Source organism: Manacus vitellinus, unplaced genomic scaffold, assembly GCF_001715985.3.
Source record: "Manacus vitellinus isolate BGI_N305 unplaced genomic scaffold, ASM171598v3 scaffold_21_pilon, whole genome shotgun sequence".
Classification (NCBI taxonomy): domain Eukaryota; kingdom Metazoa; phylum Chordata; class Aves; order Passeriformes; family Pipridae; genus Manacus; species Manacus vitellinus.
In genome coordinates, this window is record NW_021939546.1 from 3,680,562 (window position 1) to 3,706,685 (window position 26,124).

At 43.2% G+C, this 26,124-nt stretch overlaps 1 protein-coding gene across 1 annotated transcript in view; it reads left to right on the forward strand.

The window, feature by feature from the left end:
- NEGR1 (neuronal growth regulator 1) overlaps positions 1 to 26,124 on the forward strand; it is a 117,793-nt gene that overhangs the window by 3,253 nt on the left and 88,416 nt on the right. Inside the window, exon 3 of the mRNA XM_029959735.1 lies at positions 22,566 to 22,691. Within this exon, the coding sequence (XP_029815595.1) occupies positions 22,566 to 22,691 (126 nt within the window). The remainder of the gene's footprint in view (positions 1 to 22,565; positions 22,692 to 26,124) is intronic.

Genomic DNA, 26,124 nt, shown 5'->3' on the forward strand with positions numbered 1-26,124 from the left:
TCTTCCTTTCTTCCTTTTCTTTATTTCCTTTATTTCTTTCTTTTTCTCTCTCTCTCTCCCTATCCCTCCCATTCTTCCTTCTTGTTTCTTCCAGAGCACTTATCCCACAGAAATACCCAGATCCCAGTATTCCTGATAAGAACAGTCTATTTATTTCAGTGACAGTTCTCTGCTAGAAGGACTTCAGAACAGCAGTGTCAGTTTTACACATGTGGGTTTAATATTTATTGTGTTGTTCCAAGGTGAACAATTTTCGGCTTTGATTGTCTTCATAATAATTAATGCCCTCGTGCAAGGGCTAAAAAACCAAGTCGGAAATTAATTGCATGTATAAAATATATCAACAGGAGCTTAAAATTAATTAGGCTAACTACAAGCATATAGAGAAATAATAACTCAATAGTTAAAAATATGCATAATTATTAAGCAATTGCATTTATATCTTCAGAAATGCAAAGTATAACCTAAGGCTTTAACTTATTAGTCTTTGGTGCAATCATCATTAACATTTTCTTTTGCATTTTTATGAGTAATAAGGCAATGAATATAAAAGAGAAGGATCGAAATGGCAATCCCTATTAATCCATATGGCACACAGAAATCCCTTACAAAGAACGGGTGTGAAACCATTCCCAAACTAATTATCCTTATCCACGGGATCTTTAGAACCCACTGGTTTGTAGGAATGTTGGGCTGGAGCTCTGAGCTAAGTGTAGTTATTGCTTAAAGAACATTATTTTATCAGTATTGCCAAAAAGCCACCACTGAGTCATTTTTATGACTTTCCATGAAGGTGTCAAGACCTGTCACCATGTGGTTTATGTGGGGGATGTTCAGAGATTGCAGAAGTGTTTTGTATTTCCCATGTCTGGAGAAGGGAACAGAGCTGGGGAAGGGTCTGGAGCACCAGGAGCAGCTGAGGGAGTGGGGGGGCTCAGCCTGGAGAAAAAGAGGCTCAGGGGGAACCTTTTCACTCTCTGCAACTCCCTGACTGGAGGGTGGAGCCAGGTGGGAGTTGGGCTCTGCTCTCAAAGGACAAGGGACAGGAGAAGAGGAAATGTCTTCAAGCTGTACCATGGGTGGTTCAAGTTGGACATCAGGAGGAATTTCTTCCTGGAAAGGATGGTCAGGCATCAGAAGGGGCTGCCTATGGAGGTGATGGAGTCCCTATCCCTGGAGGTGTCCAAGGAATGACTGGATGTGCTCTGGGCTGGGTGACAAGGTGGGGATTGGGCGCAGTTTGGACTTAATCGTATGAGAGGGCTTTTCCAACCAGAACCTCAGTGTCTCTGTGCTGAAAATCTCCTGGAACAGGGACTCTGTCTTAGGTTCATTTATTTTTCCTGTGGGAAGACGAGCCCACATTTCAGAGGCCTGTTCTGCCTGATCTTAGATCACCTCCACCTTCACCATTCCCCAGCTCCGTTCCCTTCCCTGGACACGTTCCAGCCCCTCAGTGTCTTTCTTGTCATGAGGGGTCCAGAACTATGGGAGTTGAGGTGAGTCCTCAGCAGTGCCCAATACAGAGGGAAGATTATTTCCCTAAATCCTTCTGATCATACTATTTTTGACACAAGCCAGGTGTCATTGGCCTTTTTGGCCACCTGGGCACACCTAGACCTATGTTCATCTCTTCATCCTCCATGTGCTGAGACTGTAGGTGAGGACACCACGTTCAGGCCTCCTTTGAGGTGGAGACTGACCTGTCTGAAAGTACCTGAGATTGTAAAGAAAACCACAAAGTGCTGGTTGGTGTGAAGAGCTGAAATAGCCTTTTCTGCCCAATAGGGTTTGTAGGGATGATACAATCAGATTTCATGGGAGCACCTTTGTCTTTCCCTGTAATATCCTTCATGACTTTGTATTTTGAGAATAGAAACAATTTCTGCTACTGGGGATAAATGCCAAAGCAAAACCGTTCTGTCAAAGGGCTGAGCCTCCTTTAACATTGTGAATAAAGCTCAGCACAGACCCAGAGCAGCACAGGAAATCACAGCAGAAAAGGATCATTTGAGAGCAGAGTCTCAGTCCCTTCACACCGCTCTACCCTCCAGGCTGTGTTCTATGTTCTATGGAGGAACAGTGGAAGAAGATGTTCTCCTGCTGGAAACAGTGGAGCTGGAGGAGCCAGGGGGATGTGTGTCACACATTTGTGTCACAAATGAGATGAGGAAAGGCTTATGTCAGATCATAAGCTCCCAAATAGCTTCAGACTCCAGATAGGAAAATGATTTGCTGTGAAGCTCCACGTTAGAAGCTGTGCAAACCCAACTCCCTCTTTTTTCCTTTGACTTGGTGTGTGCGTCAGTCTTTCTACACACAGGGAGCCAGGAGCTGTCATGTTGAATATCCTCTTCTCTGCTTCTTGGGCTGACAATTTCATATTCATAGAAGTAAATAAATACATTTTAATAGTTTAAAGATGCCTTAATTTCTGTGAGTAAGACACAGACGAGCACCATGATGAATGAACAAGGGAAGCAGCAGCCTCTCCATTGCTGTCCCATCCAAGACCCAGGGGCACTCGGCCACTTCCCATCAGGAACAACTGGCAGAGCTGGAGGTTGAGTTTCAGTCTCCCAAATCCCTCCTCAAATCCCTGTGCCAAACCCAGCACAGGACCTTAAGGAGACCACCGGGTCAGGTCTTGGTCACTGTTTCCTGTTACAGTTACTCCTGTTTGTACCAAGGAAATCAATGAAGATGATAGTTAATGAAAAAGAAAACAGAAAATATGTCTTTAGCCCACATTTACATCTGTGAAAGAAAAACCACATGAAAGAGAGTAACATCATCTAGTTAACTTTATTACAGTGACCTTATTAAAAAGAAGTGAGAATTATGAAGTAATTAATTGAAAGTTTAGATGATAGGAGCTTGTAATCAACGCAGTCTACCTCAGTGGCAGATGCTTGATCCGCAAAGTCATGAGCTTCAGATGATTTAAACATCAGCTGTTTGTTACAGTAAAAGAGAAAAATTAAATCCCTATTTCCACACTCTACTGCTCATAATTTTTCTCCAAAAGGTTGCAATTTCTGCCATCTCTAATCTGACATTTATTCTACCAAACTCTAAATTGCATCGTCCAAGCTATGTTTTTCTTTCAATTGGGAAAAATATTAAGACATGTTTACCACTGTCCTTGAGAATGAATTGATCCCCGGGGCAGAGCAAGGGGTCCCAGCCCCAGGGACCCTTTCTCCCCAGGGCAGGATATGGTGAGGATGCTCTTGGACTGTGGGGGTAAAGGGCAGGTCAGGAGTTGTGTTTGGGACTCCAGGGACACAGAGACCACAGTAGGGTGTCAAAGGGACCTCAGTCACCAAGGGAGGGCCACCAGGATGATTAGGAGAATAAGGAACTCCTCTGAAAGAGATTGTTCTCTTGAATGCAGTGAAATAAGAGCTTGGGGAGGATTTTGTTCTGCTTTAATAATGCACTTGCATGGATCCCAGGGAAGAAGAACAAACACCAGCTTAGGGAGCACTTCTACAAGACTGTCACAGAATCCCAGACTGGTTTGGGTTGGAAGGGACCTTAAAGATCATCCTGTTCCACCTGCTGCCATGGGCAAACTGTCAACACTAGTGTATCAGTGACACAAAAACTTTCTCCCATCAGTTACTTGCTGTCTTAGTTTTTATTTTAATCCAGCCCATGCTGGACACATGTGGGACACCGCTGGGGACAGACCCTGTGCGTGTGAGACCTGGCTCTTACTCCTGTCCTGCCCTCCCTGCATTGTCTCGTTTCTGTACAAGATCAGCACTCGACTCCTGCCTGTGAAGAGTTCAGTTGTCTGAGGAAATGCCATTTATAGATTCAGTCAGAAACCACAACCTCGGGATTTTATTTAAACACGTTCCCAAAGTAATACTCAAGGCCCTTTTTCTGTTTAATAAACCCCCTTAATGTCCCCTAAATATTAATGTATTGATTTAGTCTTTGCAATGTTTGCAAAGTCTAATTTGTTTCCTCAGCCAGGCCAAGAGGGACTTGCATTTGGAGCTAACGAGATAAATCTTCCCCAAATTTATTTAAAGTGGGACAAAATAAATATGCAAAAGACTTCTAAAATCATCTAACAACCAGTTTCCAGCTGAAAGTGACAATCTATTACTCTTTTAAATCGTTGGCACTCGAGTAGGGTGTCAGTTCTTTATAAAATTAACTTGCTGGTGCCAGCCACTGTTATCATCTTGTCCCTGCTCAGCACAGGAAGAAAAAGACTTGGAAAAATAGTTCTAGAGGGGGAAGCAGCCATGAGAGGTTTGCTCCCTGGGAGAGGCCCCCAGAGAACCACCCTCTCCAGCAAGGAACATCCTTGAAGCTACCATTCCCCAAGGCTGCACCCACAGTCATTAATGCGTCATTAATGACTGATCCCAATGTTTGCTCCAGGATTTGTAGTTTTTATCCATTCATTAAATTCCTCCCACATCTGTACCTCTCGTGGCATTCAGATGAGCTGCGGGGGATCTCTGGCTCTGAAATATGGATGAATGGCTTTTCTCCCTCCGTAACAGCTCAAACCATGGGAAATGTTTGCATTAGTAGGTGAGCTCATTTCCAGGGATGTAAATCAGGGATATTTTATCTGAACTAGAGTAGGGCTGTACTCATCTGAAACTCGTAATTCTGCCATGTTGGAGGTGCTTTAGTCATGGCTGCAACTGAATTTCTATTATGAGTCTGAAATTTCCATCTTCTGAAATCTGCAGGCAAAGGATAATCTACAGAAAATGATAATTTCCTCTTGGCTCTCAAGTGCATTAGTTCTGTTACATTTGAATTAAGGGGAATGAGATGTTCTGTGACACATGAGAGTCTTGCAAAAGGTGCCTTCAGCACAGTCCAAGGTGTCTTTCAGCAACTTCTTGTGTTATATGGACAGGCCTTTGAGCAACCTGGTCTAGTGGAAGGTGTCCCTGCCCATGGCAGGGAGTGGAACTGGTTGATTTTTCAGGTCTCTCCCAACTCTAACCATTGCATGAGTCTATGATTCCATAATAATGAAAAACAAAATGACAACAATACAGAGCAGTATTTTGGGGGGATTTGTTCTTAATGCTTTGCTATTCATTTTTCTGTGTCAGTCTCTTCCCACGCTTCTTTTTCTCTTTGAAGAAGCACCAGTGGTACGAGTGAAAGTAGGCCAAGCACACGTAGGAAGGAAGTTGGAGTTCCAAGCAGAGCAAGTAGTAAAACTTGGGAGGACTTTGATAGAATATTTGCAGTAAAAGGAGCTCCACGCTTCATGCTCCATTTCCATATTTAATGCTGGAGAAGCTGATAGCACAGAGGGTTTGTTTTGTCTTTTATTTCCTTCTGTGATGCAGAACTCTGGGATCTGCAATGTGTGTTGCTGCTGTGCTTCCCCTCACAGGCTGCTCCGAGGGATCATGAAGGGAGCTTGTACATGCCTGCTTTTAAATTCCTGTCAGCCCTGAGAGATGGCACCATCACCCAGAACAGTGCAAAGGGCCCTGCTTTATAGCCTTTGTAGCCAGCTCTACTTCAGCAAAAGCTGCTGCACGATCTCCTGGCAGGCCAGACCCCTTCCTAGAACTGAATTATACATAGGCAAGAATATCCCACCTCCAGTGGGGAACCCCTTAATAAAATCCCAAACAGGATTGAGGTGGAAAGATCTCAATAGGAAAAGCCAAAGAAAGAGGAAAAGTGCACAAACCTGAAGGACTTGAACAATTGGAGACTTTGTTAGAGAAACTGAATATTTGGTCTTTTCCCTATGCCTAGAAGCAGCCAGAGGTCGTACTGGAAAATATACAGCAGTGTTCTGGAACTGCACAGGACTCCCAGTCCAGTCTCTTTTGTAGTTTAGCAATTGATAAACACGGGCTGGAGCATGTTCAGGGAAGGGAATGGAACTGGGGAAGGGTCTGGAGCACCAGGAGTGGCTGAGGGAGCTGGAGGCTCAACCTGGAGAAAAGGAGGCTCAGGGGGGACCTTCTGGCTCTCTGCAACTCCCTGACAGGAGGGTGGAGCCAGGTGGGGGTCAGGCTCTGCTCCCAGGGAACAAGGGACAGGACAAGAGAAAACAGCCTCAAGGTGTGCCAGGGGAGGTTCAGGTTGAATATTGGGAATATTTCTTTCTGGAAAGTGTTGTCCAGCCCTGGCACATCTGCTCAGGGAGGTGGTGGAGTCCCCATCCCTGGAAGTGCTCAAAAGGTGCTTGGATGTTGCACTTAAGAACATGGGTTAGTGATGAACATGGTGGTGGTCCAGAGCTGATGGTTGGAGTTGATGATCTTAAAGGTCTTTTCCCATCTTAATGATTCCATGATTCCTTAAGGATTTTCCTGTGGCTGGGGACTGTCTCCTGTTGGTATATCTACTACTGAGCTATGACAAATTTTATCTGCACTGCATTTAATTAAATTTAAAATAATAACAGTGTGTTATCTCTTTAATCCCCACCTCCGGTGTATGGAGATGTGATTCTTCTGTTGGAATTTACTTGATGGTACATCTTGTCTTGGTTTTATGAGCTGGGAACTCGCAAAAGAAAAATATTTTGTACTATGAGCTATGTTGGGTTCATGGTTATGGGAGAAACACCAAGAGTGAACAAGGGTGGGGATGGATCTGTTAAAGCAGCTCCTTCTCCTGTACTACATATGAGTAGTATATTCTCATGCTCTGCATATACTCACATGCTGTGCAGTTCCTTCTTTATTTTTAAAACTCTACAGTTTAATTTTGATTTTATAGCTTAAGAAAGGGTAAAGAGAGGATGATGACAATATCTGATATTTGCAAGCAGCCAAATCCACCAGTTGGAAAGAGCAAAACCAAATGCCTGTCTTTAAAAAGAACTTATGGAGCTAATTTAGGAAAATTTCTGGAAAGGACTGAAAAAACAAGTGAGAAGTAAAGAGGCAGATTTGTACAGTAGTATTGAATTGTAAGGAATTTGAAAGGAAGCTTTAAAGGGTATGGATTGAATGTTTCCTGCCTGGAAAATCTCCATTTGAAGAAGTTAATCTTTGACTGTACAGCTTTCCAAGAGATGTAAAGGAAACTTTTCAGTTGTGTATCAAAAGATTGCAGGGCAGCAAATACTGAGGTTCCTAAACCTTAGACATCTGTCAGGGATGCAGGGACACATCCTCTATTGGGAAATAATGCTGTTGATCCCTCTTTGAGCACCGTGTCCAACCTGTGCCCAATCCCCACCTTGTCACCCAGCCTGGAGCACTGAGTGCCATGTCCAGTTGTTCCTTGGACACCGCCAGGGATGGGGACTCCACCACCTCCCTGGGCAGCCCCTGACCACTCTTTCCATGAAGAATTTCTTCCTGATGTCCAACCCGAACCTCTTTTTTCTGTGTGATGACTGCAGTGATGATTCAGATTTTAGGTACTTTAACTAAGGCAACATATGTGGGTTTCCTGTCAGGTTATGCCAAAGGTCCGTACATCTAAGCCTTCACCTGGTGCCCGGTATGGAGTCCACTCTACAGAAAACATACCCTACCTTACAAAGGAACTGAATGAACAAATTTCAGAGCAGCTCCATGAACCCCAAACATCCTCTCAGTGGAACACAGCTGCAGACTCACAAAGAAACTAAATTAGAACCGTGTTTGCAGCAAACAGCAAATGGAGGCCCTCCTTGAGGCAATTAGCAAAGCAGAGCTCTCTTTTGGAGGTATGAAAACAGCATTCAGCAACAGTTTTCAAGTGCTTCATTTTACAACTTTGTTCAGTATCTTCCAGTTTGTTCAAAAGACAGCAGAGTTGAACATCAATAATGAGTTCTGGGAGGAGGTGGTGGTGGTGTGGGTTTTTCTGGGAATGTTCATCCCACCTCTACCAGAATGTTTTCAGTAACGGCAGCAATGAATGAGAATTACTAAAATCACCCCCACTTCTGGGGGAGTCATATTTGCAGCTTTTTGGATTCCACCTTGCTCTGGTGGACAGTGATGATGACAAGTGGAAATCACCCTGAGGAGTGGGGAGGAAGTGCCAGCAGGGAATAACAGGGGGAAAGGCAGAAGGATAAAACCAGGGATTTCATCCAGATCAGAAGTATATTTGTGGTACTTGCTTACAATTAAAATACCCAGCAAAATTCCTGGTTGCAAAGCAAAAATTCCGTGTCTTTTCCTTAAGTTATGGTTCACGTGTCCGTCCCTCAGCACTTCAGTAGAATTTATTGATTTTTAAAAAACTGGTCTTTACATTTATGTTTGTGTCAGACAGTGCTTGGGATTTGAATATGCTGGAGTATCAGGACAGGTGAGGAAGCTGGGGGTGCTCAACCTGGAGAAAAGGAGGCTCAGGAGGGACGTTCTGGCTCTCTCCCACTCCCTGACAGGAGGGTGAAGCCAGGTGGGGGTCAGGCTCTGCTCCCAGGGAACAAGGGACAAGACAAGAGGAAACAACCTCAAGCTGTGCCAGGGGAGGTTCGTGTTGGATATCGGGGAAAATTTCTTCCTGGAAAGGGCTGTCCAGCCCTGGCACATCTGCCCAGGGTAGTGTTGGAGTCCCCATCCCTGGAGGGATTTAAAAGCCATGTGGATGTGGCACCTGAGGACATGGGTTAGTGGTGGCCTTGGCAGTGCTCAGAATAGTGGGACTTGATGGTCGAGAGGGCTTTTCCAACCTGAACGACTCTGTGATTTCATGATTTTCTCTTCTACCTAAGGGAGATGTTGTTTCCTTTAAAACCCAGTCATGTAACACTTACTGTTCATTTATAGGAGCAGATCTTGCACAGAAGTGTTCTGAAGAGTTTCCTTACAGGAACCACACAATGAAAACACTGTGACTGAAACTACCAGGGCTGTAGTTCTGGCATATTATAACTTGTGAAGCAGTAACAAGGATAATAAATGGTACAAGATCTTTAGCTCCATATGAGAAAACTACAGCAAAATGAAACCTTATAGCACTGATTCTTATGCAATCCTATAATATGACTCTAACTTCTATTATACCTACTTATCACAGGTCTTTTATCCCAGCTATTCTGGTAAAAGCTCAGGAATTTTTGCAAACAGAACAGCACAGCCCCATGGGTAAATTTGGAATGCTGTGCTCAAGGAGATGCACACACAAAATCTGTTCTTTTACAGCAGTTTTTGACATTCTTTATTTTAAATTTTTTTTCCCATGTGGTGTTTTGAACATTTATCCCTTCAGGTGAATATGTTCATTTATAAGGAAAAGATCAAATAAAAATCTCACAAGAGAGACGTGAACTTGAATGTGAGTGCCCAGATTTGAATGGATAAAAAGGCACTTCAGGAGCTGGATAAAACCAGCACCTTCCTAAGCCTATGATTTCAGAGCTGCCTCAAGGCCAAAGGAGCTGAAGACATTCCAGATAAAATAAATAGCTGAATTTCTACTTACTTATACAGCTTTATAATACTGAAGGCTCAAGTACAGAATTGTGAGAGAGTTATTCGATTGACCCCAGTGGATTACTCGTTTTGTTGTCTTTAGGATTCAGAAATGTTCTTATTTTATTTAGACTGAAATTTTAATCATCCCCACTTTGCATTTAAAATATGATATTATTTCCCTTTCTATCATCTTTAGGAGAAAATAGGAAAATTTCCTTAATAGTTGGCAGATTGGCTTTGTTATGTAAAATAGATCCGTGGCAAAAGAAATTATAATTAACACAACCGTTCCATTACACAATAAAAGGGTTGTTTAATAAAAAACCCCCTTCTGTTAGAAACACTTCAAAGCAAAGACATTGTTGTGTTTTCACAGTGAATTGGATGTAGTTAACATGCTGAAATATTTTGTCCATAAATATTCCCAAATCTCTCTGTGTGATAACAGCAATCTCTCAGTGTAGCGTTCCACGCCCCAGGTTTGGGAATTTCAAAGTCTTTGCCCTGAGTCTCCTCCTGCATCTCCCCTCAGATGACCACCTCTCTTTAATCACAGCATTCTCTGCACAGACACTTCTGCACCACTGAAATATAGACTTCCCATTAAATGATGGCTCTGCCTTTGGACTCCTCTCTGGTTTCTAGCAAACAGATGCAAAATTCTTTAATTTTGTACCAGAATTTCTGGGACCATTCTTCTCAAGGCGTTTCCAGGTGTGCAGGTATCAAAGGCCTCTGCTTTGCGCTCGATGGGAGTTTGGCCTCTTTGCTGGAGGAGTTGCCCTGTGTCTGATCATCTCCCTGAAATGCATCTGTTCAGTTCCTCTCATCCCACTCTCCTTGTTTAATTTCCATCTCTAACAGCGATGGAGGTGCCCCAGGAGGTCTGTGCCCTGCACATGCTGCATTTCACCTGTATTTGAACACTCCCGGAGCAAGCCCAGGAACACACTGGGCTTTAGTGCTTCATTTTCCAGGCTCCTTTCAATCCCAGCCCAGAGTTCATGAGCTGTGGGGAATTATTTCCTTCAGAACTCTGCTTAGAGCAGATACAGAGTCTGTCAGGGACAAAGAGTCCTTTCTTGTTCAAAGTTTCCAATAATTTATGTAAAAGAGCTGTTACTTTATGACAAGAAACAACCAGCAATAGGCACCTTGGACTCCGTGAGATCTTGTGAAAGGATTATTTATGTGCTGCAAGATATTGGTTTCTTCATAGAGGCATTTTGATTGGCTTTATTGTTTAGGGGGATCTTTTGTGAATAATGTGACATGACATGAATTCCCTGTGAGGGTGGGGAGGCCCTGGCACAGGTTGCCCAGAGAAGCTGTGGCTGCCCTGTCCCTGGAAGTGTCCAAAGCCAGGTTGGATGGGCTTTGAAGCAACCTGGGATAGTGGAAGGTGTCCCTGCCCATGACAAAGAGTGAAATGAGATGGGCTTTAAGGTCCCTCTCAACCCAAACCAGGGTGAGATTCCATGACTCTGGGATTTCTATGGAGGTGTGTGATGCAGCTGATCAGTATTCCCATCCCAAATGGCTCTCAGGGCTATTTTTTGGCTCTCTCCTTGTGGAAACACACTGATGTCTTGATGGAATTACAGACCAAACTGGATAACAAAGGACAGCCATGGAATTTATCCATGTCTACTGATGCTTCTGCCATTCTACCCCTGTGCCTTGTCCCAAAGGGAATCCTTGCCCTCATCACTGGCTGCACCAACAGAACATGCTCAGTCTTTTTTAACTTCAAGTCCTCTATATTAATCCAGATGCTTGTTTCCACTGAGAGCTGGTTATTTATTTATGACGGTGAGGCCCGTTGTTACAGATATTGTTACCCAGCACAGAGGAGCCAGTGCTGTAATTCTCCCCTCAGATGGCAAGGGATGCTCTGCAGTATCAAAGCAGAGTCATTAGCTGGGCGTTTAAATGCCAATTAAACAGGGTATGAGTGCTCAGCTCCAGCCTATTGCACTGCAGCAAGTGCCTGCTCTGACTGGGTGTGATCCTTATGCGCAGCAGCACAGATTTGATTTATTCCTTGTTATGGGAGTCTTTAATAATCAGTGTAATTTACAGGGACAAGCGCATAGAACCCGTGTCCATTTCTCATTTCCATTGATTTCTGTGAGCAGAGCCACAGAGCCATTCCATGGGAATCGTGCCTTGTAACAGGGTGTATCTGTCACCGTAACAGCGAGAGCACAAATTGAATCTATTGCTGTGATTCCAAGGTTGAAATTATGGTAAAATTTTCTCTTGGACCTTTCTTAGTCAAATGAAGTGCCCTAAGAGGGAACTGGTGCTCAGTCAGTGCTCAGACACTCACTGTCCCGGAGATTGTGCTTGAGGCATCACTGGAGGGCTTTAACACGTTAGAAATCCCATTATTAGGACAATGCTCTGTTCAAAGTGCTGTTTCTGTTAATGAAAAGGCACAGAGTGATCCTGGCAGTGTCTCAAGGCTGAAGAAGCTAAAAACCCTCTGCGTTTTTCCCCCGAGAAATCTCCTGGTTGGGGGGTGATGCAGCAAAGGGTAGAACTGGATTCTGGCAGAAGATGTTGCACTGTCTCTGCTCAGGTATCTAAAACTGTTGGGCAGGTAGAAGTTTGATTTTAATTTGATGTTAACTGTCTGTAAAATATGAATATTAATAACCCCATTAATCCCCATTAATACAAACACTTCTCATGTCATTGGAACCTCATGAAGATTAAATCACATTTCCGGGCGATGGGGGCAGTTCTGCAGGAGCTTGAGAGAAGAAATTAATAATGTGGAAAGCAATTCCAAGTTTAAATGTTAGATAATCATTACTAATTTCTGGGCTACATAGTGAGAACAAAAATAAATACTGAATAAATACTGAATAAATTCCTACCAACTGACTTAATTCAGGGAATGAGCCTTTGGATTGAGTCAATTCATTTGAAATTTGCTCAGTATGTATTTGTGTTCAGCGTAACTAGAGAACCATTTTCCTCAGTAAAATAGTATATGGTGGGATAACAAGAGGATATCAGACTGATGCTCACACTTCAGTCCTGGATCTCTTTTCCAAGAATCAAGGACAGACAGCCCAGACCTAATTGCTGTCAGGTGGGTCCATAGCTTGTTCAAAATATTACTGAGGGAATGACTGTCAGTAATTCACTGTCCATAGAGAAGAACGTGTTGGATGGGTCTGTCATGATTCCAGAAGGATTTCAGAGGGATTTCAATAGATGAATGAAGTGATAAACTAGAGAATACATCTGTATAATTTGCCAGTGACATCAAAATGCAAGTGCTTGTGACAACAGGCTTCGAACTCCGAATGATGGATTTCAGAAGTGCTCTGGAATCAATAAGATGAAATTCAATAAGGACAGAACAAGACAGGAGTCTCAGGGAGAAATCAAATACACAAATGAGTGAAAACTACCCAGACAGCAGCACTTCAGGAGAGGGAGAGTGGCCAGGGATTAAGTCCAGGACACCAGAACAAATCCTGCAGGAAAAAGACAGCTGGCATCTGGAAATGCAATGCCTGGTTTGGAAATAGTTTGTACTTACTGCCCTCTCTTGTCCTGCCAAACAAGAAAGTGGAACATTTCATTCCTGTAGACAGGGAATTCTCACAAGTAAAACAACTGCTACAGTGTGGAAATCACATCAGGGGCCCAAGAGTCATGGGGAGAGTCCTTTCCCTGGGGGTTCTCCGGTGTGGAGGGAAGGGTGAATGAAGGGACAGGGAACATGATGAGGTCCAAGGAGGTAGTTGTGGATACAATTGAGCCACACAGTCATAAAATCCCAGACTGGTTTGAGTTGGAATGGGCCTTAAAGTCCATTCAGTTCCACCCCATGCCATGGGCAGGGACACCTCCCATTAGACTGGGCTGCTCCAAGCCCTGTCCAACCTGGCCCTGGACACTTCCAGGGATGGGGGAGCCCCAGCTTCTCTGGGCAACCTATGCCAGGGCCTCACCACCCTCCCAGGGAACAATTCCTTCCCAATATCCCAATATCTAACCCTGCCCTCTGGCAATGGGAAGCCGTTCCCCCTTATCCTGTCCCTCCAGGGCCTTGTCCCAAGTCCATCTCCAGCTCTTAGAGTCCCTTCAGGTACTGGAAGGGATTCTAAGGTTTCTCTGGAGACTTCTCTTCTCCAGGCTGAACATTCCCAGCTCTTCCAGCCTAGCTCCATGGCAGGGGTGCTCCAGGCCTGGGATTGGTGTTCAGGTTGTAACAGGTGGGACCAGACATGTCCTGAGGAGTAAAGGATGAGAAATTGTTTTTCAGATCAAAGCAAGATACTTAAAATGCAAAATAAGCAGAGACATATGGTTGGGATACAGAGAAGGGGGAGTGATGCAGCCAGAGAACTGTCAAGGGAAATGATTTTAATAACTATATTGGGAATACGATATAAATCTGTCATTCATCCTCACTGGAGAGAGATTGAACCTGTAGAATTCTCCAAAAGGAAAAATGCAGAGTTACAAGAAAGCACCGCAAATCATTACAGATCTTTTATTTAGTTCCTGTGACAGCAAGAGTAGCAACAGGAATATCAGTGTTTATCTGTCAAAACCCTTTAATATTCTCATTTTGCCTGGAAGAACCAGTGATGAGGTTTTACCTCTAATTTTCTTGTCTATATTTTTTTCTTGGTACTTCTGAGTTGCATAAATACTGCAGTGAAAAGCCCTTGGCCACCTAAGTTTGAATTTGTCTTGAAAAAGTGTCCACACATATATGTGTGTACAACCTTCTCCTGAGGGGCGGCTCTGATCTCTGCTCCCTGTGAGCAAGGACATGACCCGAGGGAACAGCTGGAGCTGTGTCATGGGAGGTTCAGGTTGGATCTTAGGAAAAGGTTTCTCACCCAGAGGGTGGATGGGCACTGAGCAGGCTCCCCAGGGCAGTGGTCACAGCCCAAAGGCTGCCAGAGCTCAAGAAGTGTTTGATCGTTAGGGTGTCCTGTGCGGGGCCAGGAGTTGGACTCATGATCCTTGTGGGTCCCTCCCAGATCAAGATATTCCATGATTCTGTGATTTTATTATTCTAACTGTACCCAGCCTCTTCAGCAGCATCCACACCCTGGGTGGGCTCTTGGAAGGATATAGAAAGGGAAGTAAAGTTTACTTTGAATTATTACATTATATTGCTTCTCTGGCTGGAGCAAACAGTGGGTTTCTCTCTGCTGGTTTTAAATCAAACCTTGTAGGATTGAACTTGTGGTCTGGAAAGAGAAAGAGTGGGGTTTGAAGGAATAATATCTGTGTGTCCTTGTATAATAACCAGCAGCTTATTGACACCTTCTGGAGGAACAGGGACAGTGTAGCCTAGGGCTGATGGCACAGGAAGAAAGAAGGAGTTTGGGATATTTCTGGCAGACTGGGGAAGGTGGGGGTGTTTGCTGGTGCATCACAGATGGAAGAGATTTGTCTGCAAGGTTATTTATACAGTTTTGCTTGGATATTATTGTCCTCTTCCAGTCTGTGTCTGCTTAATCACCGAGATCTGCAGACATTTCCTGGGACCACGAGGGTTTTGAGATGTTCTGACTGGTTTATGCAGATTTATTCAGGCTGTGTTTTAACTGACAAATGTTTATCCTGTTCCACCCAGGTGCTCCTTTCTTACCCTGTATAAACTATTTTCTTCTTGTCTTTTCTTAGCAATCGCTCTGCTGGCATAAAAATTAATGCAGGGGAGAATTTTTTTTAAATTATATAAAATATTGTATTATTTTAACCTTTGGCTATTTTCATATTCTTAATAATTCATCTTTTTGGGAGTACCTATTTTCTATAACAACATACCGTTAAAACCACATTATACTGCAGTTGAGGATATACTAAATGTTTAAATTCACTAAACTGGAAAGGATTTTTCAAGAATAACCTCTGTGTATTTTTTATATTTATAAATTTAATGAATTAGAATGACTTCATTAATCAAACAATATCCCTGCTGCTGCATGTAAGACTTTGGCATTGATTATCTGAGCTAATGCTTCCCGGAATCCCTCTTCAGATTATATTTAGCTCTTGCACAGAAGCAGTTCATAGCCATGACACAAGTCTCCAGTGTCAGACTGAGGGTTGGGGGTGTTGGGATCTGAGACAGAGAAGAATCCCTTGTAGAATCACAATGAAATTTGATATAATTCTGTAGAGTCACAGAATCATGGAATGGTTTGGATTGAAAGGAACCTTAAAGTCCATCTTGTCCCACCCCCTACTGTTGGCAGGGACACCTTCCAAGAGACCAGGTTGCTCCAAGCCCCGTCCAGCCTGGCCCTGGACACTTCCAGAGATGGGGCAGCCAAAGCTTCTCTGGACAACCTGTGCCAGGGCCTAGGAAATAATTAAATAAATCAGATATTTAATGATCTGACAGATAACACAGAAAAGAATCCCTGATTTTTCTGAGCCCTTCCCTATCAGTGTGTGTTAATTAGTTGAACAATATGACTAAAGCAGAGCTTGTCTGGGCTCAGGCCTCGTGCTCAGCCAGCAATCAGAGCCCAGCTGGGACAGCTTTGGGTTTAGCCAGCAGGTTATTGCTCTTCTTTAGTATTTTTGCCCATTATAACTTTTTGTCTCCATTTCCATGATTAAACCATTAGCAGCAGGTTGATTGCAGAGCTCTGCTCACTGAAAGTGGCTCATGGAATGTCTGAGAGCCCACAGATCTCACCCCCAATTGCACAGGAATAATTTCCAAATAGAATCATTCTTTTTCTATCCATATCCTGATAATCTCTATTCTGAATGAGGAATTCTCTCTGTAGTCAGCCAAAATCAGCCTTGCATGGACTGTGCCATTCCACCAGTCCTTGGGAGAAGAGGAATGAGGAGGGAGCTGCTGCTCCTGTAGCACTGGAGGATGGAGTTGGTACCTCTGCTCATCTCCCCCAGCCCAAACAAGGCTCATCCCTTAGGTCCAAGAGCAGGATGGGGTTTTGTGGTTGACCTAAAGCCCAAAGTTATGTTGGGAGGGAGGAGGATGGAGCCCAAAGCTTCACATACCTACCAGCTCCTGCTCCTCAGGGCAGGAGGAGGCTCCGAGCGAAGGCTGCTGCTCAGTATTCCCTGGGATGCTCAAAATTCTTTAGGAGGACATTTGCCTTTCCCCAAGAAATTCCAAAGATCTGCATCTCTTACCCCCAGTTATTTTGTCAGGCAGCAACAGACTCTCTGCATGTAATCACTGCTCAGTTTCTGATGCCATAGATTCTCCTTGTTTTCTGTGCCTCCTACTGTCCACTTGGAAAATGCAAGGAGAAGGGGAAGGACGAGCCCTTGCTCTCTCTGCAGCACTTTCATCACTCTCCTGCATTTTTTCATTACTGTACTCAATTTATCACTGAGGAAACACAGGAATAGCAAAGCTGAATTCTTAGTCTCGTGGTGGGTTTGTTCTCAGCAGCTCCCTGATGCTTTGGAAGGCAGAAGAAATGTAGAAAATAAAATTGCCATGTCTGTTAATTGATTTGCAAAGATGGAGCTGCAAATCAGAACAACCTCACTGAACTAAAAATCAAGCAATATTGTTTTTTAAGGCTTTCCATCTTTTTCCCTTAAGTGGAAAGTCATTCTCAGGGATTCTGATTGTCTCAAGTACAAAGAAACTTTTTATTCAATTCCCATATTCAAGGCTCACTTTAGGTTGGTTTTGATGTCCTTCAGAATTTAGCATGGATTCAGGAATGACAGTCATTTAAGAAGATTTAGGAAGATTGATTAAGGAAGATTTAGGAATGATAATGATTTAGGAAGGTTAGAATGATTTAGGATTGATTTAGGAATGGCAAATGACTTAGGAAAAATCTTTCAGAAGGGATTCCAGGTGCGTGGACCTTTATCCAGCCAGTGTCCACTTGCAGGAAACCTTCCTCTCCTGTGACTTTAGGGCACTGGTGATACAAATTCAATAGTTCCAACAGGTAAAATACTTGCTTACACATTTTTAATTCAATTTTTAATTCCAATTCTGCATTATCACATTCCTGTGGCAATGTGGGTCTTTTTTCTAGAATTTAATATTCAAGTTGGTCTAAAATAAACTGATCCCTGATCACAGATAAAATGTGATTTCACCTGATCACAGGTGAAAATAAAGTTCTACTGAAAACATAAATGATATTACTTTAATTTATACGGATTATGGTTATACTGCTACTCATATAAAAGAGGGAAGAGGAAGAGATTAATCAAAACCTTACGTGAGTGCTGCTTTTATGAGGTTTTTGTCAGGCTTTAGTGTTGACAGGAATTGGAAATAAATGAAGACTCAAGGCCCAACCATTTATCTTCCCAGCCCACCCATAATTTATTTTTTCAGCCCCACTTTGCCAAAGCTGACAAAGTACGTTTAATAAGGAGGGGGTGGGACCTTTAGGCAATGCTCCTCAATCAAACTGTGCCAAGGAACTAATCAGGAAACTGGTTTTCCCAGTTGGAGACTGATTGTCACGTAAATGAAGATTTGTGCCCCGTTTGCACAGGCTGGTGGTTCTACTTTATTTTATTTGCTCCCCTGATTTAAAACCTGTATTAACTATATGCTCAAAATCATGTGTGATTTGAGGGTATTTTACAACTCAGTAAATATTCAGTGCATCTGATTACGAAACAAAAAAATACTATGAAAAGTATAAAAATGAAGCACTTTTTAAATAAAAAATTGATAAATTATTTTACTGCTCTAAAAAGCACAGTTATCTTTTTTATGATCAGTAGTGTGATATGTTCAACTACACAAATGATTTTGTTAGGTGAGGGTGGTGAGCCTGGCACAGGCTGCCCAGAGAAGCTGTGGCTGCCCCATCCCTGGAGTGTCCAAGGCCAGGTTGGACGGGGCTTGGAGCAACCTGGGATAGTGGAAGGTGTCCCTGCCCATGGCAGGGGGTGGGACTGGATGGGCGTTAGTGTCCATTCCAACACAAACTATTCCATGATTATATGATGCTATTATATAAATAATTTTAAAACCTTAACAGAATTAAGACTGTTTTCAAACAGTTCCTTATTCCTGGGAGCATTTGAAGCAGCTGATTTATGATAACTTATGAATTTGCTTTCTGCACTGTGACTTTGGTTCACCAACCTCTGCACTGATGGCAATTCCTGCAGAGTCCAGGCTTTAAGGGGGCTCTGCAATCCTGCCATTTTTAGTTTGGGGTCAGCAAGATTTGGCATGCCCTACATAAAGCACTGGCTGGATGGTATCTTCTCCCAAACCACATGGAAGCAAGACTAGGACTGGATCTGCAGCTGGGCTGGGGTCAGGAGCAGGTGGTAGAGCTGCCCACACCTCCCTGGCTCATTAGTGGGGGACTGGATTAGCAGCTCTCACTGCTGTGTGGGACAGCAGCCAGTGAAATCTCCTGGAAATAAGTGACATCTGTTTTGGGGGATGAACACACCTCGGGTTCTGTGTTTGGCAGTGTTCACACCTCGGTGGGGCTTGGAGATGGTTCTTGATGAGCTCTGCAGATGGTCCTGTGGCCCCTTGCAGACTCTGTAGCTGTCAATGCTTCACCCTCTTCTCATTCCCAAATGATTCAGGTATAGTAACTATTCCTAATAACCACATTTCAACCTGGTTTGGGTTGAGTTTTTTCTTTAAATCTTTCCTTTGATTAACTGTCCTGTTTTTCTCTTCCCCCCCTCCCATATTGATGGTTGGAGTTGATGATCTTAGAGGTCTTTTCCGACCTTAATGATTCCATAATTCTATGATTTGAGTGTTCTGGCTGTGTCTAGTTATTCAGCCACAAGTTGCTTCGTTGTCCTGACTTAAATGTGAAGAATAGGAGAAGGAAAGAACTGGAATTTAGGGATTTCTTACAAGAAATCTTCACACAAGTGCAGCACTAAAATTCATGAAAATTTCAGGAAAACAGGCTTATTTGTAACAGGAAGGTTTCCCAGAGACCGGGGGATGTGGTGATTGCAAACTGAGAAGTCATAGAGGTTCTCAATTAGTGGCAAATGGAGTTCAAACCTGCTTTTAATAACCCTCATAAGCACATTCTAATTTTTCTATGTATTTGTCATAAAAACTAATTATTATGTCCAAGCCATAAAAAGAAGAATAAGATTCTATTTCCTGTGTCATGTCAGTGATTTTGAGATATTCCACAAGTTAATGAAATCAATCTGCATATTAGGAAAGCAAAATTATGCATTATTGTGTCTGCAGAGAGAAATCAATGCTTCATCTGATTTTTTCAGTCTTTACAGCAGAGGGCTCAGGCCATGAAGGTCCCTGATGTGTCATTACAGCAGGGTGGGTCAGAGATGCAGGTGATGATCTCGCCCTGGGAAAGGCAGCTTTCCTGTGTGCTGTGGACAGGCTGTCCATTGCCACGGGGTGAGAAGACTTTTAGGGCTGTACCACTGGCCCTGACTACCTTGGCCACTTCAGAGGAACCACTTCTTGTACCAGCATGTCTGTCCCATGCCCCCATCGCTGCCACACCCAGGAGCAAATGGGGACTGAGCAGGGACCTGCTCCATCTGTCTGTGGGATGAATTGCTGGAGATTGTTAGCCCAGGTCGAGACCTGATGAGTCACATCGCTGATAAACATCTCAAAAAAGCCCCGCCAACAACATATTTTGCATTTTCACAGCTATATTTAGATATATTTAAATGAGATTTGGTTTTGAAATTTGAAAAGGCAGATGCACAGAAAATATTACAGAACCTGTGTGTATGTGGAAAAAAATCATGTATTCAAAGATGATCTGGAGAAGCTCTTCAGAGATCTGGAGATGGTCAGGAGTTCTTAGTGCACAGCACCTAGGGGTGGGCAGTGTGTGGTGGGAGGAGGACTGTGGTGTCTCCACCACCTTTCACTGAGGACACACTGCCCACGTTGCCTTTATGTTCAGCTCCCTGTAGTTGTTACTGGGGGAGGTGCTGAGACCTTGGCACAGGTTAGAGGAGCTGTGGCTGCCCCATTCTTGGAAGTGTCCAAGGCCAGGTTGGAAGGGGCTTATGTGGCTCAGTGGGCATGGGGGTATTTGGTCGAAGATTGGATGTGATGATCCTGGAGGACTTTTCCCACCTTAATGATTCTGTGGCTGATGGTTTCTACTGTGACATGTTTTCCTCTTGTGTTCTTGTTACCTCTCACCTTTTCCATATGACTCCTGTAAGAAGGGAGTCTCCATGTTCTCCTCAGCTACCCTGGAAATACTGTGACAAGGTGACAAGGTCTCTCAAACCTTCTTTTCTCATGGCTGAATGACCCCAGTTCTCTCAGCCTTCCCTCTCACAGTAGCTTCCCAGGCCTTTGCTTACACACCTTGTCTGAAATGGAAAGGTTCTCATTTAAAAACATTAAAAAGAGAAGTCAGATTACTGCAAAGTACTTTTCATGTTGAACCCCTGCACAAAATTTACTTGGGAGTTTAATTCCTTTTTCATCCTTGTTTATTATCTCATTTCTTCTACCTCTCGTTAATCCATTTACTGAATAAATGTTTATTCGCTGCTATATTTAATTTTTTTCTGACCTTCTCAGCTGCCACGTGAGATGGGTGGAAGGCTGTAGTTGTTGAAATGTAGAGGAGCTCTGTGATGGGTTTAATCTGCACTTGAGGCTTGGCAGAGCAGATATGAAATGCTAAATCTGCTCATAGATCAGAGTCTTTAGAGGTATCAGAAGAAATATGTATGCAAAATAAACATTTCTTAATTCTTAATAAATATTAACATTCCATTGTGTTCATGCATATATATTTAAGTCATAATTACTAAATTCCACAGATCTGAGTGATCTGAATGTAATGATCCCTATCAGTCAGTAAATAGCAGAAAAATTAGCAGCATACTGATATACCAGAAATCCTGATTTGTCTCACACTGTGAGGTTCCAGAAATACTGTGGAAGCCAATTTCTATCATGGGAAAGAAAATCTTCCTGGGAAGTCATTGATAATAATAACATCAACAATTCTCCACGAGTACCAGATCATATTGTGTCATTTATGTAATTTACAGAATTACATTATACAGCAGGACTACATGTTTGTGTTTATTTATATGTTATTTTAATTGATGTACATCTCTTATTAATTTCTTTTCTAATTCTATTTTGGAAATGAATGAATGAATGATGTGACCTGCTCAGTGTCATTGTAATGACACTACTAGGTTTTATTTCATTTCCTTGCTGTAAAACCAAGATTAAAGAGGAGCCCAGTCAATTAGGAAATGAACAAAGCACGTACTTAAGAGAAAATCACTTAATCTGTACTCTGTAAGTCTGGAAAACTCTTCACCTTCAACCATGTCATGGGTCCAATCTTCCCTTAGAAAGACTGTAAAATTCCGGAGGATCAACCTCAAACCCAAACAAAAGCCTGCACATTTCTCCTGCATCAGACCTTCTTGGCTTCAGGAAAGTCTGGAGAGGGTTTTTTCTTTAGAGAGATTCACACCGAAAGCCAGAATTCTTGCTTTCACTGCTGGGACCCCGAGTTCCCTTTCTCCCTTTGTAACATTACAAGTAAAGCATTCCCTTAAGGACAGGCCATTTAATGCTTTCCATCACTTTCCATCCACATGGAACTCTGTTCTCTGATGCCCAGGTGTATAAATAGTACAGAAAATGGGGTTAGTGAAGAATTCTGCTGATGAAATCAAAGAAAAAAAAATCCAGCTTATTTTTTTCTTAGCCCTGGTGCTGCTGGGGGCCTCAAAGCAATATGAGGCAACAGAAATAAATGTATTTTAGTCTTCTGCAGGAGAAGATACAACTCTCCAAGTACACACAGGCAGGATGTAACAGGCATCTTGATTTTTAAAAGTACAAGAACAATTTCATTTTCTCTTCTTTACACACTGTCACGAGCAAGCACAGCCTTTCAACAAGAGCATCCATCTTTCCTGGGAAATCGAGAGCAACCCCTGCTTTGCACAAAATAGAGAGAAGTGCTGCTTTCTCAGTTGCAGCATTTAGGATCCAAGGCTGAGCTCTGCAAACCTGATGAAAATAGTTGTGCTCACATCTCACTGAGGGTTTGCACAGTTGCATTTCAACACCTGCCTGTAATTTTATCCCAAAGGTGATCCAGCTATCCCAGCTCTCCCAGCTAGCTCTCTGTGCTCTGCTGGGATTGTACTGAGTCAGCAGCTTTCCTTGACCCCTTTCTCCTTGTTTCATTCCAGTGTCTCCCAAGATATTCCGCATCTCCAGTGACATCACTGTGAATGAAGGCAGCAACGTGACCCTGGTGTGTCTGGCCACAGGGAAGCCGGAGCCTTCCATCTCCTGGAGGCACATCTCCCCGTCTGGTGAGTGTGGAGCTGCCACCCCAACGGGGTTAGTGTTTTGGGGAGTCACAAGTGGGACGAGTGGCAGCATTTTTGCCTTAAAAAGTGCTTGTCTAATGGGACCTTTAGAAAAGAATCTTCTTCAGATTTTGGGTGAGATCAGGGAAAACTGGGATACTACTGTAACACACAAATGAAGACATAAGGACCTCTTAAATATGAATAAGTATGTTTTAACAGGCTGCAGACATGGACCACACAATTCCAATTAAAATCCAAGCAAGGACATAATCAGGAACACACAGCACTCTCTAGAAATGGGAATGAAAGTTAAACATATGAACACATCATGTAATAGATTTAATTTACTGTCATTTATTTTACTGTAACTACAGATGCAGGGTGGGATTTTTGGGGTGTCCTGTGCAGAGCCTGAAGCTGGACTCAGTGATCCTCATGGGTCCCTTCCACTTCAGGATATTCTAGGATTCTATACCATTGAACGATTATTCCTTGATGCAGCACAGCTTATTGGAATGGTTTTAGTGAATGAAGTAAATGATATTTAGGAAAAATTGCAAACAAAATGTCAACTAAAGGTATCACTTCTATCTGATATTTCCATTTATACTTTTGATTCCTCATAACATATTTAAAGAAAAGTTCTGGCTAATGTTGTAGGCATCTCTCCACTGTTGGCTTGGTGTAGAGCCACCAAAGCTGCTCCCTGGGAGCAAAGCAGGGTCTGTGGGGAGATCTCCACTCCCTATCTCTGGAAATTAGGATGGATTTGGTGTTCCTGGGAGGAGCTGCTCCCTGCTCCCAGCTGGCTGGACTGGCATTGCACTGGTTCTTTTACAGGGACTCTACAGTCATGATTGATTTTGCAATGAAAGGCTTTCTTTGCTCCCACAACTTTTATAAAATCCGTGTAATTGTAGGGAAGGAGGCTTTCATGGACTGTCACAGCCTCTCATAATCCTGAGGAACAGTTTGCTTTACAAAGCAAGATCTGGAAAAAAAAGGTCACTTTTGACCTTTAAGACAATGACAATGAATTTGGCTTGGAGTGTCCATCAAGGGACTCGAGGAAAAATTCAGTTGTAGCAGAAAATGGATTTTAACTAAATGTCAAATAAAATTTTATTAGAAGCCATGGTGATACTTTAGAGTAATAGCTTAAAGCATTGAGTGGCTGCAGAAAGGAGCTCTTATAATGTTCCTGGAGAGGGATAAAGCAGAAAAGGAGAATTAGTGCACTCAGGCTGCAGGAGAGGCTGAGGAATAGGCAGTCTCCTCCTCTTGAATTCAGGCAAAATGAAAATCTGGTACCTGGGGACATGGGTGAGTGGTGGCCTTGGCAGTGCTGGGGCGATGGTTGGACACTCAATGAGCTTACAGGGTTTTTCAACCTTAATAAAAATTAATGCAGGTAATCAGAAGGGCTTCCAGTGAGCCCCTGGCTCTGTATCTTGACAAAAGGGCTGCGAATGACGAAAGGTGTGCTCATCCATTACCACAGTGAGAACTGAAAATGGAATTTGAGGCAAACACTCTTGGAAGATCTTGTGGAACGGGGAGAGACAATGGGGGTGCTCAGGGTGCTCCTACCAAGCGCCCAGCACAGCAAACTGTGGGTACACAGGAGGTATTCCCAGAGGAGCTGTTCCCACAACTTAAAGTCTAAGGGCAGGCAGGTATAGCCTCTCTTTGTTTTCCCTTTAGGTGTCAAATTCTTGCTTCACTCTGCCTTCTCACCGCTTCTTGGAAGTGGATATGATTAGAATCCCAGAATCTCAGACTGGTTTGGACCTTAAAACTCATCCAGTCCCACCCCCTGCCACGGGCAGGGACACCTTCCACTATCCCACGTTGCTCCAAGCCCTGTCCAACCTGGCCTTGGACACTTCCAGAGATGGGGCAGCCACAGCTTCTCTGGGCAACGTCTGCCAGGGCATCACCACCCTCACAGCCAAGAAATTATTCCCAATCTCTAATCTAAATCTCTCCTCTTTTAGTTTATAGTGCCCATGGGAGACAAAAAAGAGGCAAAGGTACCACAGACTAGGCAGGGACGCCTCTGAGAGGAGGGAGGGTTCCCAGGCTGACGCAGCACATCAGGACAGCCCAGGCAGAGATGCCCTGATGAGCCTCAGTGCTGAGGTCTGGCAAATTCATTGCAGATGCCATGTCACAGACCTGCATCCCCACAAATCCTCCTTTTCCAAGTGATGGGCAACAAGGGGGAGCACTGGGACCTGGCACTCAGTGCTCTGCTCTGGGTGACAATGTGGGGATTGGTCACACCTTGGACTTGATGACCTTGGAGCTCTTTTCCAGCCTCAGTGATTCTGAGATTCTGTGCCTTGAGACGTGCCTTGGGTGTCCCCTGTTTGATTAATGGACACAGCTCGATCTGGAATGGGAGAACACAGGATCCAAATAACTTCTTGCGCAAAAATCTTGTAAAATGTGATGGAAACAAAGGTACAATTTCCAGCACATGTTCTGCTAGTGCAACAAATAAAGAAGACTTCTTCCATTCCAGTAACACTTCTCTGCTCAGGTGCATGTTCCGGGTGCAGACAGTTACAAATGGCTCTCATAGCCCAGGGAACATCAGCCTGGCAAACACAAAGCCTGGATTTATTAGAAAAGAAAATGCAAGAGAGTTGCAAACATCAGGTCTCTGTAATGGTTTATATTCTGTGTGCAGCACCTCACCTCTCTCTAAACATCAGCTTCATCTGCACTTTCTAATTTCTCCCAGTTTTCCCCTGTAATTCCCAGTGGCACTAATGAGGCTCACAGGGAAGCGTCGCATCTCCAATCCAGCACTAAATTATATTAACCAAGCATATTTAGAATATTCTCAAATTGTTTGTCAAAGCTGCTGCTAAAAGATAAGGAACTGAAATCTCTGAATACAAATGACTCAATGTAGACTAATTCCAGGATATGATCATGATTTACATCAACGCAGCCTTGACTTGCACGAGGTTGGATTCAATTTTTTGGAACACGAGATAAATTGAACCTTTCATAGGAATAAAAATAAAATACATTTTGAGGTGATTTTTAAGCTCAGTCTGTAAATCATTGGCCTGGAATCTTTATTGTGCATGTTTAACTTGCAGTCATTATGTAAATGCTTTCATTATATAAATATTCATTACACAGCCCCATTATGTAAATGCAGCAAATCTCCACACTCAGCGGAACGCTCAGACTGCAGTTTGTAATCTGGAAATCTGTATTGTTGAAATGTCACCCGAATAAATTGCAGGTATTACTTATTTTGTTCTGACATTTCAGAGCAAAGTGCATCATCGATAGTTTAAGAATGAAACCAGAATGCTAAAGAATTCAGCTCTGACAGAACTCCAGCTTTAGCACTTGTATGTCCAACCTGTGTGTGTGAGTTACACTGAGAGTTTGGCTAAGCTCTGTCGGC